Consider the following 18,326-nt stretch of genomic DNA (forward strand, 5'->3'; position numbering starts at 1 on the left):
GCTTGGCCACAGTCATCTTAAAAATGGTTTAGATCTGTGGTCCGCTAGATGATGTTACAGTCCCACCAGCATGGCCAAAACCCAGTGATGGTTGGAGTTGTTGCTCAACAACATTGCTACCCAACCCTGATTTGTTGAATCGTATCGAGCCTGTTAGTTGGCCTGCCGTTTATATATCATGTGGCGGAATTAATAAGTACAATGGGGTAAGGACCTAAATTAGGCTTGCATAGCAAATTTGTCTTGAAAGAATGTAATGAAACACCCTTCCCCTCCCTCCTTATGAATTGTTTGTTTCATGTATTTGTTTATCAGCCAAATTATGTTGTGGCTAGGACCTACAAGTAGCTCTGATTCTTAGTTTAAACTTAGTATGAATAACGTTATCTGGCCTTGTTGGAAGCTGCAGCAAGTCAGCACTAGGAAAAAGCTGGATTCAAACACAGCAGAGTACATAGCACTGCCAAAGTGAAACGCTTTTAAGTCCCATTGACTTCTTAAGGGTGGTTTTCAGCACGTGTCTTAATTTTTCCATTCAGATTAATGGGATTGAATGTGTTTAACCAGGTCAATAAGGCTTTTATCTTGAAAGCAGCAGCTGGCATTAGTTTCCAATTCAGCATATTAAATTGGGTTGTTGTGGCTTGGTGTTTTTTGTTTTTTAAAAAAAGAACAAATTTATGCTCAGTGACAGAACAAAATATTTCACTCTATGGATTTATACAACATAAACTTCTGGGTGTTCTCTGAACTCTTTTATCACAAAATTGAGCCTGCCTTCGCCACTGCTAGAGAACAACAACAACAACAACAACCCAATAGTGGCATTCTAGATAACAGGAGGAAACATCCCTTAATTTCTTTGATAATAATTAAAGTTGCAATTAACACTTCAGTTTGTTCTTGTCAGGAAGATAGCTAGGCTTATATACTAAGTGGACTGAAAGTTTAGCGGGCTAGTCCCCTCCACCTGCCCCTTAATTTACAAACTTTATATTTTTTACGGTAATGTAATTTTTTAAGCTGTCACTTTACAACATGGGGGATGTGATGGGAAAGGTATGTTTTTGATGTCTGCGAGGCAAACGCTCTCTGCTTTTTGGTGATGGTTAAAGACTGAAGAGCAATCAAAATGTGCTGGACACTTTCTAATAAACCAAGTGTATTTTTACAACGAACTGCTTGGCTCCAATCTGATTTGTGTTTTCTTTCCTTCGTGGGAGAAGCTGGAGTGCCGTGGGCTCTATTTCAGCAGCGACTCCGCAACTCCCTCGGCGGCCGCCACCCCTGTTGAAATGTTTCAGCTTCCTCCTCTGTCTCAACCACTTCAATCTTTCCACTCTGCTTTCTCTTTGCCAGACATTCTGCCCTTTCCTCATTTCATGTTGAGGGACTCTCATCCTTTGATTGACAGTTAGCCAGGGGTGAGCGAGGGTACCCTGAAGTACTTGGAACACTGAGCTGGACTGATCTTTGGACTCAGCCACAGTGGCGATGCCTCAGCCACCCCCTCGTTGGAAATAACTCACACAAGGACGCAGATATTAGGTTTATGTTATTGGGCAAATTTTGGCCACAACTTTATTGAATTACAGAATGTGAGCGGTATTGGCTTAGGCATTGATTGGACCCAACTATATTTGACTCCTGCCCGCTGTGCAGGAAGTCCAGTAAGGGTAAGCCACCGGTAGGGGGAGTCCTGTCGATGCGAACCAACTCAAGCTCCCCCTGGTGTTCCCGTCGGGGTCGTGTCAAGGCCTTAGCCCCCCAGCCAGGCTTCAGACTAGATCAACACCCCCGGATTCCTTTAACGGAATACCCTTAAGCATGGAGGGGCAGGTGATGGCCACACCTCTCCTTCCCTACACAAGGTCAAACAATGCCTAACCGCAACCCTAACAAAGTTGTGACGATTGCTACGAGGTAGGCGAAAACCAAGTGGCCAGTGCCAATTTGCCAAGTGGAAAAATTCCTCGGACAACCAAGGCGACCAACCGAAGTCCATAGCAAGGCCATAGCCTAACCTGCAAAATAGGGAGGGAGGGCGGGTGATTGAGGAAGCGAGCCAAAGAGGAAGTCCTCTGGCTCGCTCCTCCGTTTAAACGGCCCCGGCCACGCTCCCCCGGCCAGCGGATTGGCTGGCTAGGCTCTGACGTGGCCGGGATCCCCCAGGCAACGGGGGACAAAGTCCCCTGCCCCCGGTGGGGAGTGGGTGGCCACGTGGTCCACCGCAACTCCTCCCCACTGGGAAGTGGAGCGGATCTACCACCTAGTAGAGCAACATCTGAATTGCATGGCCTGGGATAGTCTCTCCAGTCTTCTGTACATGGGTTGGTCCAGCAGACCAAATTGCTTGACTTGCTCCATTGCTTGCCCTCCGTTCTGTTGCACAGAAGATGATAGATCATGTCACAGATCTTACAGATCCTCTCCGTTTTTGTGGGCATGAATGGGCTTTGTGCAGAGGGCTTGTAGCACATGAGATTATCTGTACTTTGGAAGGGTTGTATGCCAAACCTTCCTCTCTAATAGAGCACCTCCTGGAAAGCATGTCTCAGCCACGTCGGTGGCTAAACTTTTAAGGAGTACAGTCGTACCTTGGTTCTCAAATGGAATCCATTACGGAAGTCCATTCGACGTTCAAAAACGAAAGCGCGGCTTCTGATTGGCTGGGGGAGCTTCCGGCACTCAATTGGGAGCCGTGTCAGACGTTCGGCTTCCAAAGAACGTTTGCAAACCGAAACACTTCCTTCCAGGTTCGTGAGCCAAAACGTTCCGAGTCACAAGGCGTTCAAGAACCAAGCTACGACTGTACAGCATTTCTGGATCCCAGTATAACTAGCTATTTTACTGGCATGCTAACACTGATTGTGACTCTCCAGATAACGCCACTCCAAATACTATTTTTTAATCACCTTGGGGTATGGCATACAGTTGGTTTTGCTAACAGATCTCTCCATTCTGTGACACTCACAGCAGGTCAGATGTTAATTAGATGTGTGTTTAAACTTTTCTGGTTTGAACGCCAAGCTTTTTTGGGCCACCCAGGTGCCATCACAATCCTCTGAATAATGCTTATGTGGACATACAACCACCTCACCCCTCCTTGAAAACTACTGGTGTAGGGCAGGAAAGACAAATAGCTGAGATGTTATATCAGAAATTACCAGGAGAAAGGCACACTCCCAACTCATTTCTGCACTTGCTTGTGTGACGTAGGCGTTCTTTGCCCCTATGAAATAGTTCCCTCCCTCTCCTTGGGCATTCAGAAAGGTATTAGAAGATTTTAGAAAGAATGTCGTTGAAAAGGAAGGGCGCCTACTCAACGTGCCAGGTCTTCAAAGAATCAAATTTAAGCAGTAGCAGAATTCCCCTTTTATATACTGAAAGCCATGGCAGAATCTGTGAAGAGGAATTGTTAGAGGTAGGTGGCTCTTTTCTTTAAAAATATATTTTTTTTTTAAGCCTAAAGAAATGAAAGAATAAGTCTGAGGTGTGCGTGAAAGCTACATGACAAATTTTAATGTGTTGTTCTTAGGAGAGAAGCGTGTGTACCTGTCACTGCCCAGGCCGGGGGTAAGTTCACTTTGGTGGGGTTGCTGCATTTACACTAAAAATTAATTTGCTCCATTCCACATGCCTCCTCCTTATTTGCCACCGTGCTCTAATTTTTAAAAATCTAGTTTTCTTTCGCCCCCTTATAGAGGGTTAATGAAAACCTCATATTGCCATCCTGGCTATAGAAGGTAGTTTTCTTTGAGGAAGCAGCAGTAACTAAACAAAAAAGAAAGTTGGGTAATCCTTTCCCCCGCCTTCTCAACTGTAGGGCTTTGCCTAAGACAGGGGCCAGCAAACTTTTTCAGCAGGGGGCCTGTCCACTGTCCCTCAGACCTTGTGGGGGGCCGGAATATATATATTTTTTTGTGGGGGGGAATGAACAAATTCCTATGCCCCACAAATAACCCAGAGATGCATTTTAAATAAAAGCACACATTCTACTCATGTAAAAACACGCTGATTCCCGGACCGTCCGCAGGCCAGATTTAGAAGGCAGTTGGGCCGGATCCGGCCCCCGGGCCTTAGTTTGCCTACCCATGGCCTAAGACCCCTGTAGTTCAGTTCATGACATTGCCTACTGAAGTCAGTATGTAATCGCAGGTGATATAGGAGACTCTGTTTCATACCTCGAGAACTTCTGCCAATCAGAATTGACAGTTTTGCGCTAGATTTACTGACATATTTAAAAATCTGAAATTTTAGCAACAGCCATGGGTCACTTCTATTGTGTTCAGTGAGCCCATAAGGAAGGGGTTTTAAAAAGCAGGAAGTCCATGAAAGGAGAACAGCAGTTGGTTCATTCAAACACTGACCCAACAACATAATCTTCATTGAATTCAATCATTTTGAGTCGGGTTGGAGGGAAGAGCTTTATTGAAAAACAGCACACATTCTTGGTAATTCACGTGTTGACTCCATTCCTCATCCCTTTGATGGAATAATAGTAACGCTGGAAGCAAATTCCATTCGGTAAACCTTTTCTTTTTTCTTTTAATAGAAGCATAATGCAAACATGAAAGCCTTAAAGCCAGTCAGGCTTGATAGTGAGGTAAGATGCTACTTCTTAATCCGCTAGTACAATTTTTCTGTACTGTAGTTGTGAAGCTGAATAGTGTATTAAGCAAAAAGGAAGTAACTTTTATCACTTGCAGGAGCAAATGAAACTTGGGAAACTAGGCTTGGAACTGCATAAACTGACAACGCGCATCGACGCTGAGATGGAGAAGTGGGACGATCCTGAAAACGAGATTGTACGGCATGGGCAAGGCCTGTCTAGCATGGCCTATTCTATGTTCTTATTTACAAGGTAAAAACAAAAGGGTCAGGGAGGGAGGGAGGGAGGGAGGAATATTAAGGAGAGAATGGTTTGAAGAAGTAACCATGGTTTGAAGTAATATTATGAAGAGAACCGGCCATGGTTTGAAGAAGAAACCATGGTTTGAAGGAATATTATGAAGAGAACCAGTTTGAGGAAGCTATTCTTGTTAGCCTTCGTCTTTCTGCCCTCCCCTTGCCAAACTTGACACTGTTTTTTTCCTTGGGCCTGGGACCTCTCCTTTGCTCATGTTAATTTGAAGGCTAAACAAGAAATTACACTAAACATGCGGCTGAACGTGAAAATGGCCACTGTATTCCCTTCCCCTCTCCCTTGTATCATTGAGCAAAAGCTCCTAGAACTTGACTCAGATTATAATGTTCTTTTTCTCCACAATGCTGGCAGGCAGGCAGGGAAAGCGGATGGCAGACGTCATAATATTTCACAAGCCCTACTTTGATGCTATAAAGGGACAAAGGGAGCTAAATGCACCGGCGGTGCCTTTTGGAGCAGATGCATATTCAACATAGTACCCTGAAAAGTGCCATCGTGTGCAGTGATTATGCTGTGTAAAAATATATACATTACAGCTTTTTTGGTGTTGAGGTATAGCGCGAGCCATCTGGCTGCAGAAACGGCTGCCTAGGACAGAAGGTTTTTAGGGGCATTAATGAAATACCACGCAGTCCTGTCAGGTGGTTCTTAGGATCTCTTGCAATGTTGTAGGGGATGTTGTGGGACTGCTGAGTTGCATCTAAGATAAGGTTACCAGATTTTTTTCAAAGAATCCGGGGACACTTCTTTTTTTTAAAAAAAAAAAAGTGGGAGGGGAAATTAAAAATAAAGAAGTAATATCTTCTCTTCTGTAGTCTCCTCTGTCGCGCGGCCTTCCTCTGGGCCTCAGCCTGCTCTCTTGGAGAGCTAGCCACCATGGAGTAGGCTCAGGTCAGGCCTGGGCTTGGCCACGTGTCCTTGCCGTCGCTGTGCTCTCCTACCTCTCCTTCTCAGTGGCAGCGGCGCAGCAAGGTCAGGGCTCCCTTCTTTTTTCTCCTTCCTCTTTCTCTGTCTCCCTTTTCCTTCTCCTCTCCTCCTCCTCACTGCGTGAGCTCCGGGGTTTTTACTGGCCCCGGAGCGCCACTGGGCAGTTGGCTGGGTGGCCAGATGCTCTCACTCCCAGCTCAATTTGGGTCGTGCAGGGGAGGGGGGTCAGCAGTTCCCCCAGTTGACGCGCCGGGTGTCCCCGGTTCCCCCTTGGCAGCGGCAGACTCAGCAGCCCGAAGCCAGCCTGGTAATGCAGTTGGCTCTGGCTGGCTTCAGGAGCTGCCCGCTGCCATGACACCCGACATTTTGCCTTGTCGGAACTCCCCATATGATGTGTCTTCTTTGTTGAACCAATCACGCAGTATTCATTCCCTACTAATAAATCGACAACACTTAAAATATAAATTCCAGAACATTAAATGAAATCCAGGGACATTCCGGGGACGGATTTTGTTTGGGGACAGATTTGTAAAGCCGGGGACTTTCGCTGGGAAACGGGGACGTCTGGTAACCATAATCTAAGAGTCCCCCCCCCCTGCAGCATTGAAAGAGATCCCAGAAAGCTTGTCTTGCATCCCCACTTGTGTGTACTTGGTTTTGTATCCTGGGGAAGGCAGCCATCAGCCAAGTCTGAGAAGTGTCTGGCCGGCATTTTTAAGGTCACTGCTCTTTCCTCTTCTGAACACTAGCAAGACAGGAAAAACTTTTTTTTATTAAAAAAAACTCATTACACTGGCCTTCCATGTTTCACCCTTAGCTGAAATCTTACTTTGCACCTTCAAGTTAAGTAACCTGGATGTAGTTACAGCAAAGACAGCTCGTTCTCATGTCGCGAGGGATGTTTTGATAATAATAAAAAAATCACTGTGCTCCTGTATCTTCAGCCAAAGCGATGCCCAAGTCTGGAGCAGAACCGAGAGATTGAGCTGTTTTCCCCTTGGCAGAGTCTATTCTGGGCCACTCAAGCATAGATAGGGAAACTCCAGAAGTTGTCGGACTTGCAACTCCAATCAGTCCCAGCCCAGAATAGTGAGAGTTGCAATCCAACACCTGGAGGACCACAAGTTGCCCACCTCTGCACAAAATCTTCAGCTTCTCTGTCCCAGCCCTCCAGAGCCCTAATCACAGGGTTTTGTAGATTAAACAGTCTTTAGTGTGTTGGAATTGTTATTCTCATTATTATTTCTCTCTCTTTATCTCTCTTCTTTAGAGGGGAAGGGCTGCTGAAAACCACTCAGGATTTATTTCAGCAGTCAGAGGTAATGAACAACCAAAAGAGAGTTCGCAAACTACTTTCAAGATGCTGTCAGCAAAATGTTTTAATTAATTCCTGGAACAACGTGAGGTTCTGTTAGCAAAAACACCGAGCAATTAAATCATGGGGCCTTTGGGTTGCCTAATGAATATAGCACTTTTTGTCTAGGTTAATATTTTCCCTAAACCTTATTCCTCTTAGGTATCATTTATAGGTGGGGGAAATCTAATAAGTACATTTGTATGTATCTTGAGGGTTTTTTGTTTTTTTTAAAAAAGGATTTCCGTATATGTGAACTGTGTATTGATTTTAATTTTTGGAGCGGAGAAGAGAAGTGGGGTTTGCTTCATTCACCCCCAAGCTGATTTTTAAGCTTTCCTCCCAGTTTTATTCTGGTGGGAGACAGTAAGAATAATTGTTGTGTTGCCTCCCATATATATATCGTTCAAACTATGGACATGTGACCCTGGATATCCCGTGCCTCCATTTCTCTCTCGGAGCAGGTCTTTTCGAGTCTGCAGGTCAGGATAGGCTACAAGGAAAAGGGAGAAGATTGCAGACAGCCAGTGGGTGTATTATTAAATACACACACACACACTCTTACACCAGTGTATTTAAGTGAGCTGTCTCTCTTAAACAACAGTATTTTAAAGTGTATTCCTTTTGAGCTGAATTTGACTTGTTCAATCACCAACAGGTTTTTAGGTCTGTTGTTGAGAGTAGGACCTCCCCTCGTCTCGTGTTGACTGTTCTTTACGTTTGCATGTAACTTCTCCCCTTTCTGTCTTAGGCCTTTGCTGCAGAAGGACTAAAGCTCGCCTCTGCTCTCCTTGCGTTTTCTAATCAGGTACCGTACAAATTCCAAATATGAAAAAAAAGTTGCATTTAAAAATTTCTGTTCTTGATGCTTCCATGCCTGGTTTCTAGTCTTTTCCCCTTATATAAATTCTGTCATGTTTAGCTCTCCTATCCATAGCTGTCAACTTACAGATTTGAAAATAAGGGACCAGCAGCCTTGAAAATAAGGGACCAGCAGCCAAAATAAGGGACCTGCAGCCTCACCTGTTCCAGGCACTCCAGTCTTCCTGTCCTCCTGCAGTCTGGTCAAACTCATGCTGGTAGCTTCGAGAACACTGTCCAACCAACTTTGTAACCAGAGGTTCAGCTGAATAGAATCTGAATCACATGCACCACAAGGCCTATGCAGCCTCAACTTAAGATGGCTCCCTGGCCTGGCTTTGCACTGCAAAGTTTGCAGCAGCACATGCAACAAAATGGCGTCCAGCATTCAAAAAACCCCTCAGCTTGCATTAACTAGCCACACACAAGGCATGCAAGCTCCACCCCCCCCCAGTAGTTCTTAGACTTCTTATTGGGTGAGCAACACAGCCAAGCAAAACAGTTGGAGCCTCTCTCCTCCCTGGCTGGCAGGGAGAGAGGGAGAGGAGCTGCTTCCTTTGAAATTTAAGGGACATCATTTAAGGGACATCCATCAATAAGGGACAGCAGCAGGACATGGCACTGGAATAAGGGACTGTCCCTTCAAATAAGGGACACTTGACAGCTATGCTCCTATCTTAGAGGCATCTATGTGTTCGTTTCAGCTGGAAGATGATGACAAGCCATTGGTTCTACAGGAGATTGACAAAATGGTCCCTGCTTATCAGCAGCTTCAGGTAACAGCCAAAACCCCTGTTCAGGGTAAAACTGCAACTTTCACAAAGGTAAGCTTCTTAATAAATTTTAAAGAGAGTTTTGCCAAATGAACTTGCTTTTTCAATTTTCTCTTTTTTGTAGTCGAAGGAAGAAAACCTAGAGTTAGTCATGCTGAGAGTAGACTCAGTGAAATCAGTAAGCCTGCTTTGAGTATGACTAATGTTGAGAATCACACATATTATTTAGTTCTGTGTGTTGAATAGAGCAGGCAGAGGTTGTATGGTGCTATTATGTCGCTAAAATTAGCCGGGTCTCAACTTGGGAGGCCACTTTACAATTATACGGTGACGCTTAAAAACAAATCGTAGCCAAACAAGTCAACGGTCTTCTGGAAACAAATGTGGTGCTCCAAAAAGTTTCCTTGTTCCAACAAAGAAATAGGGGGTCCCTGTTTTTTAAAAAGCAAGCACAAATCTTGTTACCCCATCAGCACCTTGTAGAATGTATGCTCAGGCCTGTTTTAAAAGCATGTCTAATGTAACACAGATACCATGAATTGTCTTCTTTTTAAGCTCACTACAAAGTATTCAGCATATTGCTTGCTTCCCAACCGTAAAGAAAACAAAGATGCCTGTTTTCCTTTCTCAAAAGTAATAATAAATGGTGGGCTGTCTTAAATTTGTGCATTTTTTAAAAGAGAGAGGTTACCTTTTTAAGGACTCGCCAAAAACAAAACAAAAATCACCTTTAAGGCATTGGCAAAATGTGACCAGTTCATTGCTTGAAAGCCAGTTCTTTGATTACAGCCTTTTAATCCAGCCTGCAAGAGAGCAGTTTAAGAGAGTTGGGACCATGCATGTCTTCACATGATTCTTGTTCCTTGTTCCTTTAATTAAGGCTTGTGCAGAACTTCCTACTGGATGGACGGTGGAGGGAAGAAATCGTAGTGGAGTTTGAGCCACTAATAAATGTCTTTGATAAAATTGCGAAAGCAATTTTCACAGGCGGCGTTTCATGAACGCTTTGGTGATGCCCAGATTTACTCTGTGTTTAGGTGGACGCGTGCATTCACAAAGCAAAGTATATTCTCGATCTGCTGGCCCACGTTCTACCACTTAGCTGCAGGTTACTAAGAAAGGTGAGTTGGCATGCACACATCATCTAAATGTAGCAAAATGAACCTATTTCTGGATGGAGCAACAACTTGTATTTATAAATTACGTTTATTGCAGCACAGAGGAGGAAATGACTATCTTAGAGCCCATCATCCCTGGAGGGAAAATGGCCTGCGGACCGTAGCAAGAGAAAGTGGTGGCCTGGCTGGAAGAACAGACGCCTTTGGGATAAAATCCTTGGAACAACACGTAGCATACCTCAGTGTTTTGGAGAAGAAACCGTTCTAAGGCGCTTTTTGGGAACAGAAAGATTTCCATATGAGAGTTTTTACACTAAGCCTCTCCTAATTGCTTTCTTTTGAGAAAGGTGAAACCAGGATAGAAAAAGCTCTTGTAACCTTTTCACATCTAATAGATGTCACGGTACTTGGCAGTTAACAAAAGCAACACACAGCTTTAAATGGCTGCATATTTTTGTAAAATGAATACGTTTTTGCCCACTGTTAATATGTACCGCTATTTTTGTAATCCCGTACATTTATGAATGTCTTACTCTACAACCCCAAAGATGCTGCTATAGATCTTTATGCACATGAACTGGATAGTCTTTTGATATGCTACATGGGGGCAGGGTAAAACTACTGGTATTTTGTTGTTTGTTTAATAGTCACCACGAAGGACCCTGATCTGAAAATAGTATTTTGGAAGAGTGTCCTTGAAAAGGGAGTAATGGAGGGGACTAGAATCTCTCCCCCTCCCTCCTAACGTGACCTGCAAACAGGTTCTGTTGCCACAGATCCCACTTTTACCTTGAGAGGAGGAAGGGAAAGAGGCAGGCATACTCTCTTTAGGGGCAAGATTTGGTCCCAAGGTCTCCAAGCTGCTGACCTCTTCTGAAAGCATTTGTTAGTTACAAGAAAGCTTTAAGGAAAACCTCACTCTTTTTTTAAAAAAAGAACACCAAATTTACCAACTTACAAGGCTAAAAATAAAGGTTTTCGTTAGTGCTGATGAAGCAGCCAACTAGTTAAGAGCTTGTGTTTGTCTTGTTTGTTTTCATAGTACGCTCACACAGAGTCAGTAAAATTTGTGTCGTATGCTCTAAGCAATTTTATCAGAAATATCTCCCAGGGAGTTGAGGGAGATTTCCCTCCCTAGTGAGTGAGCTTAGGACTGCAGCTTTAAGTGTAAAATTTGATCCCTCAGTTTTAGGTAGCTAACAAAGGTTATATAATTCCACTTGGAAGTAAGTTGTAGCTGTTAAAACCAGTCACTACAAAGAGGGCATTACTTGTTTTGTAGAAACTAAACATTCTTCATTCTTGTTTGAGATGTATGTATGTTTGCTGTAGTTACTGAAGTGCTCTGGTCTGAAGTCTCGCTATTATTCAACCCCTATTTAGAGTCCTGCAAACCTGAGAAACTTAGGCAATGACTGATGTGGCTATGGTTAATTGCTCCTTTTTATTCTCTTACTTTAGGGACGCAGGTGGCGCTGTGGGTTAAAGCCTCAGCGCCTAGGGCTTGCCGATCGAAAGGTCGGCGGTTCGAATCCCTGCAGCGGGGTGCGCTCCCGCTGCTCGGTCCCAGCGCCTGCCAACCTAGCAGTTCGAAAGCACCTCCGGGTGCAAGTAGATAAATAGGGACCGCTTACCAGCGGGAAGGTAAACGGCGTTTCCGTGTGCGGCTCTGGCTCTGGCTCTGGCCAGAGCAGCGATGTCACGCTGGCCACGTGACCCGGAAGTGTCTCCGGACAGCGCTGGCCCCTGGCCTCTTAAGTGAGATGGGCGCACAACCCCAGAGTCTGTCAAGACTGGCTCGTACGGGCAGGGGTACCTTTACCTTTACCTTTATTCTCTTACTTTAGGATAAAAATTAGACACTTAATGGCAAAAAGAGAATTCCCAATCTCATTTTACTCTGATGTGCAAAGTATGGAATAAGGGCTTCCCCACCATTTATTTTCTGTCCTTATCACCTGCTTGCCTCTTTTCTTCTGCAACGCCAGTCCTATCCCGAACTCTCAACAGAGGCAAAAAGCTGGTTGTGTAGAAAAGGGGCAAGTGAGGAGAAAGGTTAAGCATCGCACTCAAATTACCATGTGTCTGAAAAGGCCATTATTAGCTAGTGAGTGTCTAGTCATTGCATTAGCTACCACCCACAATATTTCGCTCAGGTGTACATTTGAACAATAAACCCTTCCAAATAACAAACTTGTTAGTGTTAGATAGATGCCTCTCTGTCAAGATTTAGTCTTCACTTAATAAAGTAGAGGGTGAACTGATAAACTATAGGTAAACAAAACTTCTGTTGATACTGGAAACACGGTTGTATTTTGGCATTCCCCCCTTGAAATGCCACAGTCAAAGTTAAGTTCTCTTAAAGTTCCACTGATATCACTGGAGATTTAAGTACTCAGTTGACAGTTTGTTAATAAAAAAACTTTCAGAGTGCTTAAAAAAAATTGCTTGCGCTGAAAAAGAACAAATTCTCAGACCTGTTGCTATTTTAAATTCAAAGCGTTTTTATTCAGTTCTCCTTTCTGCGTTAAGTACGAAAGCGGAGAAGTCACTTTATTGTGGGGTATACTGGAAGCAGTCTCGCTCAGTTCATGCGTCTGCTAATGAAATGCTGAGTTCTCATTCTGTGCATCTTATCAGGAAACGGAATTAAAGCGTTTTGACAAAACATCTTCGTATTCTTTCCGCGTCAAAAGTCCCTGAGTTATGCTTTTACTTTCTTCAAACTTTGGCAATACAACTGCTATGTACCCATCTGTGGAAGGCTAGAGGGGAAAACATGAAAAGTGAGACAAAAAGTAAGTGAGAGAATGCAGAAGGAAGAGAAGGGCTAAGAGCTAGCTTAAAATTCTGACCTTGGCTTGCAGCAGATTTGGACTGTCCAGAATGTTTTCATTCACCTCTATCAATCTCCCTCTTATACAGCTGCAAAGAATTTCCAGTTTAGTAAACTCTCGAATGGTAGAAGCAACGCAAGGTAAACAAAACTCTCCTGCTTACCTATATATGGTATACTCTTCTCCATCTGAGCAGAAAATTCGGCACAAAGGGGAAAGTTCCGTTAGGAACTGAGCACCCTGGGGAGAAGCGGAGGTTATACAAATTAAGACTCTGAGAAAAGGAAACTCTGCAAGAGCCTGACAGCTTTCATTGCCAGCAGTAAAAGTCCAGGGACCTTGTTTTATTGTTCTGAACAAAAAACTTCTAAATTAAGCAAGATGCCGTTTCCTTCCTTAATGTGGACAAAACTGATAGGCATTAGATTCTGAATGCCAGGAAACCCATGTTCAGATCCAGGGTCCTTTACAAAACCCATTAGGCTGCCAGTATAAACTTACATCTATTGTAACCTGACATTAAGCCTTGAGGATGGGGAGCAATGATAGCATGATTTTTGCTGATGACACCCTTCTCCTTCAGAGAAATGCTTACAGTGGTGGCCAAGTCAATTGACACTGGGATTAGAAATGGGGGGGAGGGGGGGCCATCTTCTGTGGTCTCTGCAAGCAACTTGCGGTTCGTGGAGACAGTAGACAAAACAGCAACGGATGTGTCTCATTCATTGTACAGTATGCTGCATTCTGGCTCCAGAGATTTTCACACACACACACACCCCTCTCAAGATAAGCAGAAGACATCATCACACTTCAAGGACAAAGTCTAGCAAGGCCAAAACACTGAAGTTGAAACAGAGCAGAACGGGTGGAGGATGTGGTTTGGAGAGGGTTTTGTGAGAAGATAGAGAGGTTTAGAGCATGGGTAGGCACATTAAGGACCGGGGGCGCGATCCGGCTCAATCGCCTTCTAAATCCAGTGAGTAGAATGTCCTTTTATTTAAAATGCATCTCTGGGTTATTTGTGGGGCCTGCCTGGGGTTTTTTTCATGAGTGGAATGTGTCATTTTATTTAAAATGCATCTCTAGGTTATTTGTGGGGCATAGGAATTGGTTCATTTTCTCTTTTTTTTCCCTTCAAAATATAGTCCAGCCCCCCACAAGGTCTGAGGGACAGTGGACTGGCCCCCTGCTGAAAAAGTTTGCTCTAGGCTCTAGGCCCTGACTTTGTTTCAGTAAACCTGAACAGGCGTTTAGTAACTGGCAGCCTGGTTCTCCTTCTAGCAAGAATATGGGAGGGAATTAAAGTATGATGGATCATACCGACAGACAGAGACCCTCTTCTTAATGCAATCTAATCTCCCCTAAATCACAAGAGGAAGCAAGCCGCGCAGGTCACTAGGAAAACGGGGAAGATGGGCTTCTTACAAACAAAATAGCTTCATAAATACATTTGCCAACGATAGGCACATACTATTTTAGTCTATACCATGTTAAGCCCTCTCTGTAAGTACCGATAGCCCCCTTACAGATAACAATATTTTTAAAACTCTTCCTTCTCTTAAGTCCAGCAGAATTGGTGTTTTTTTAAAAAAGAATTCTTACTAGACAATCACACTAAAGCCAAGTTAAAAAATGGAATGAGACATACCCGTTTTGACTTCCCAGAAACTTTATTTTGCAGCCTGCTGCAGTTGGCACTGATCTGGTAACTAATCCTCTCAATGGATTTTCCTTTTTGAAGAAGAGGATGAGCCTCTGCGAGAGTGACAACACAGATTCTACAAGAAAAGAGGTTAGAACAATGAACTGCTTGGACTTCTCTAGTGCCAACTGCTAGGGAAATTGCTGAATACAGTAATTTATGTTGCTTTGGGAAGTCCCGCTTTCTTATGGATGAGTTACTTCGACGAAGCCAGAAGCCTTCTCAAAACAGTTTTCCAAAAGTACAAAAAATAACCAGTACAAAAATTAGGTAGGGAAACATTTTAAAGTTACAAGGTGTATCCGGCTAAATTAAGCTGCAAAAATTCTTATGTGTAGTAAGCCTATCACTTCTGTTTATAAGAGCAAGTTTTTGCCCTAAAAGACCTCAATCCAGCGCTGGCTGCAAATAAGTAAGTTAATGCACATCTTATTTAAAACAATACAACGTAGATCAATTGCACCATCCCTTATATGTGCGCCTGACTGCAGCTAATCTCAGCTGCCTCAATGTTGAGGCAAGAATCTCTTAATAAGTATGACCTATTGAGCAAATCCTGCGCTCACTTACTTGGAGTGACCCCCCCCCACTGAACACAAAAGCAGTTCCAAGTTAACATGCAAATAAATGGGCTGCAAAAAAAACTTACCTGTTAGAATGCTGCAATATGCAATGGTCCTCGCATGGATTACCTTTGACATCTGTGGAGGAGGGAATTAACCATCAAATAAATAACTTTCCAGCCAAAAAAACATGCAGAGATGAGGTTGGGTGAAATTAGTTGAAATTATGTAAACACACTTCTTGGCCCAAGAAGCTGACCATTTATGTTTCTATAGCAGGGGAGGCAACAACAACAATGAAGTGTGGCAAGGCTAAAGCCTGGTTGAGAGGGGATTAATTTCAAGAAATGCAGTTGCATACAGTTCTGCTACAATCCTTTTGCTTTTAATTTCATAAAATGTTTAATTTATTAAAAAATGATTGTTAAAAAAAAAAAGAACAACCTCAAAGCGATTTACCAAAGGTAAAACAGTAAAATCAAGAAAATTTCACAACCCTACTGTAAAAGAGAGAAAAGCTAAAACACTAAAACATTAAAATTACCGCAACCTCGTAAGCATCTGGGTAGGCTCCAAAAGAAATGCTCTTAGCAGGGGCCAAAAAGGCACCTTCTTGAGTTCAATAAGCAGGGAGTTCCAAAGTGTAGACACTGCCACACTAAACAATCAAGTTCTTGCAAACACGGAATGGGCATTATGTGTCTTATATTGTTTTTAATGCTGCAACCAGCCCAGGGACTGTGGGCTGAAGGGTGCGTAATAAATAAATCAGTAACATAATGGGAATCATGGGATCACAATGTAAGTCTTCATTTCAGAGTAAAAGGGATTGGCCGTGGAAGAGGTGGGTCTGGATGAGGCCAGCCCAAGGCCATTTGCTGCTGCAGTTCCAATTACATAAATTACTATTCCTAGTCACTAAATTTGTTAGCCGCTTTCTCTTGCCCGAGGATGCGGGTGGCGCTGTGGGTTAAACCACAGAGCCTAGGACTTGCCGATCAGAAGATTGGCAGTTCGAATCCCCGCAACGGGGTGAGCTCCTGTTGCTCGGTCCCTGCTCCTGCCAACCTAGCAGTTCGAAAGCACGTCAAAGTGCAAGTAGATAAATAGGTACCGCTCCGGCGGGAAGGTAAATGGGTTTCCATGCACTGCTCTGGTTCGCCAGAAGCGGCTTAGTCATGCTCGCCACATGACCCGGAAGCTGTATGCCGGCTCCTTCAGCCAATAAAGCGAGATGAGCACCGCAACCCCAGAGTCAGCCACAACTGGTCCTAATGGTCAGGGGTCCCTTTACCTTCTCTTTCCAGAGGCAACCCAAAATGACTTAGAAAATCAGAGAGTGATTCAGTTACTGCTGTACTAGTGTGCATGTGTGTCTATACATCCTATAAAGCAGGGATGGGGGACTTGCAGTCCTCCAGATGTTGGGAGTGGAACTCGTATCATATGGTGCGGCAGTGCCTGAACTTTGGAACTCCCTGCCTATTGAGATGGAACCAGGCATCTTTGCTGCATAGCCTTAAAAACACCCCCCTTTAAGGCAATCCTATCCAGGTGCCAAAGGACGCGGGTGGCGCTGTGGGTTAAACCACAGAGCCTAGGGCTTGCCGATCAGAAGGTCGGCGGTTCGAATCCCCGCAACGGGGTGAGCTCCCGTTGCTCGGTCCCTGCTCCTGCCAACCTAGCAGTTCGAAAGCACGTCAAAGTGCAAGTAGATCAATAGGTACTGCTCCAGCGGGAAGGTAAACGGCGTTTCCGTGCGCTGCTCTGGTTCGCCAGAAGCGGCTTAGGCCTGCTGGCCACATGACCCAGAAGCTGTACGCTGGCTCCCTTGGCCAGTAAAACGAGATGAGCGCTGCAACCCCAGAGTCGGTGACGACTGGACCTAATGGTCACGGGTCCCTTTACCTTTTACCCAAGATGCTTCAATCGAGGCAGTTTTAATCTATTTTCGTATTTTAACTTTCCCATGCTTTAAAAGCAGGGCTTACCATTTTTTCTCGATTTTATTGTTTCATCTTTTTTGCTTTGGAGGGGCTTTCCCCCCCAGTCAAGCGGGGGTTCATAAATTTTAAATAAACCCCCACCAGCACCCCTTATGTCTGCAAATGCGACCCCCGACCCCATCTCTGTTGCAAACCCTCCTTTGCGCTGGATCCATATTTATCTTTTTGCAAACCGCTTTGAGCTTTGTTTGGTGTTTTGTTCTGTTTGCAATCAAGCGGGGTTTCATAAATTTCAAATAAAAATCCCACCATCCCCAACCATGGCTGCAAATCCTCCATCTACGGTTGCAAATTCTGCTTTGGGCTGGACTTGCAGCCCGGAGAAAAGGACGCTCGGGGAGCCACCGACCCGAGAGAGAGAGCTTCCGCGGCGCTTCTGCTATTGCAACTTTACCGGGTTTGTACCAGCGGGTGAAGTAGCGCTCCGTCACGCCGGACGGCGCCGCCGCCGCCGCCATTGGCAAGAGCGCAAGGGAAACGAGCCCGTCCCGGACTTGCAGACACGGTCACCTTTAGGACCGCGCGGACGTCGCGCACCGAGGCGGGAGCGGAGAGGGCGGAGCCAAGGGCGGCAACCCGGAACCGCCTCGCGCCCGGGCATCCCCCAGCAGAGATAGGAAAAAAAGTATAGATCAGTGCATCCATAAGGAGCTTCCGGGTTCCCATCTGCCAGATTTCCCCATGGAGTTGAATTTTTATTTTTTTTAATCGGGATTTTAGCGTCGCTGCTGTCAGGCAGACCCAAGCTGGTGGGAGGGGAAATAATAAACCTTCGGCAATGCTACATTTTTAATACCAAACGCAGACTAACAGCCTTAAATAGCTTACCAACAGCCTTGCAGTGCAGTCCGTTATCCGTATTGCAGGTTGACAGGTGAGGGCACTGAGGCTGGTTTGCGTTTCTGACTTGGAAATGCAGCACAGAAACTCCTAGCTCTGATCCCTCCCAGGTTCAGAATTCAGTTGCGTCCAAAACTGCATTGCTCTCCGTTGACTGACTGGCATACAGGCGCGCTGCATTTTTTTAAGTGCTCGAAAACGCAAAAAAAAACACGAAATAAGAATCGAGGCTTGTGAGCAAAAACACCTGCCTTTGCTGCGTCCTTTGCGGGAGGATTGCGGTTGCTGCCCAAAATCACAGCTAACACTGGCTGGGTTCACTGGCCGCTTGACTTTTAGTTAAATATTTAAAATTCACATCTCTATCTTCCATCACTCCCTGTGGAACGCCCTCCCACCAGATGTCAAAGAGAACAAC

At 44.6% G+C, this 18,326-nt stretch overlaps 2 protein-coding genes across 6 annotated transcripts in view; one reads left to right on the forward strand and one right to left on the reverse strand.

Moving 5' to 3' along the window:
* The window catches only part of CTNNAL1 (catenin alpha like 1), a 77,672-nt gene extending 65,044 nt beyond the window's left edge, over positions 1 to 12,628 (forward strand). For 3 of the 4 annotated variants that reach the window (XM_079983953.1, XM_079983954.1, XM_079983951.1), the window contains 8 exons: positions 3,539 to 3,576; positions 4,556 to 4,606; positions 4,710 to 4,864; positions 7,125 to 7,173; positions 7,960 to 8,016; positions 8,774 to 8,893; positions 9,880 to 9,963; positions 10,058 to 12,628. In XM_079983953.1, the coding sequence (XP_079840079.1) occupies positions 3,539 to 3,576; positions 4,556 to 4,606; positions 4,710 to 4,864; positions 7,125 to 7,173; positions 7,960 to 8,016; positions 8,774 to 8,893; positions 9,880 to 9,963; positions 10,058 to 10,228 (725 nt within the window). In that variant the 3' untranslated portion in view covers positions 10,229 to 12,628. The remainder of the gene's footprint in view (positions 1 to 3,538; positions 3,577 to 4,555; positions 4,607 to 4,709; positions 4,865 to 7,124; positions 7,174 to 7,959; positions 8,017 to 8,773; positions 8,894 to 9,879; positions 9,964 to 10,057) is intronic. The other variant, XM_079983952.1, reaches the window with a different exon arrangement.
* Positions 12,441 to 17,809, reverse strand: ABITRAM (actin binding transcription modulator). Of its 2 annotated transcripts, XM_079984023.1 has the most exons (6): positions 17,463 to 17,628; positions 15,149 to 15,200; positions 14,446 to 14,575; positions 12,961 to 13,037; positions 12,816 to 12,885; positions 12,441 to 12,725 (listed from the first exon to the last, which is right to left on the reverse strand). In XM_079984023.1, the coding sequence occupies exons 1-6, from the start codon at positions 17,524 to 17,526 to the stop codon at positions 12,597 to 12,599; spliced, it is 522 nt and encodes a 173-aa protein (XP_079840149.1). In that variant the 5' UTR covers positions 17,527 to 17,628; the 3' UTR covers positions 12,441 to 12,596. The 2 variants fall into 2 exon arrangements, 1 of the variants encoding a protein (XP_079840149.1); XR_013840795.1 differs by lacking the exon at positions 12,816 to 12,885 and having other exon boundaries at positions 12,588 to 12,725; positions 17,474 to 17,809.
* Between the last annotated feature and the right edge of the window lie 517 nt (positions 17,810 to 18,326).

The sequence above is a fragment of the Podarcis cretensis genome (assembly GCF_951804945.1).
Source record: "Podarcis cretensis genome assembly, chromosome: 7".
Taxonomy (NCBI): Eukaryota; Metazoa; Chordata; class Lepidosauria; order Squamata; family Lacertidae; genus Podarcis; species Podarcis cretensis.

Excerpts from the sequence above, each read along its gene's own strand:
- ABITRAM (XM_079984023.1), bottom strand. The coding sequence starts at position 17,526 with ATGGCGGCGGCGGCGGCGCCGTCCGGCGTGACGGAGCGCTACTTCACC. Across the intron at positions 12,886-12,960 it reads GAAGAGTATACCATATATAG|CTGTATAAGAGGGAGATTGA; the intron begins GTAAGCAGGAGA and ends AATTCTTTGCAG. Across the intron at positions 12,726-12,815 it reads CAAATCTGCTGCAAGCCAAG|CCTTCCACAGATGGGTACAT; the intron begins GTCAGAATTTTA and ends TTTCCCCTCTAG.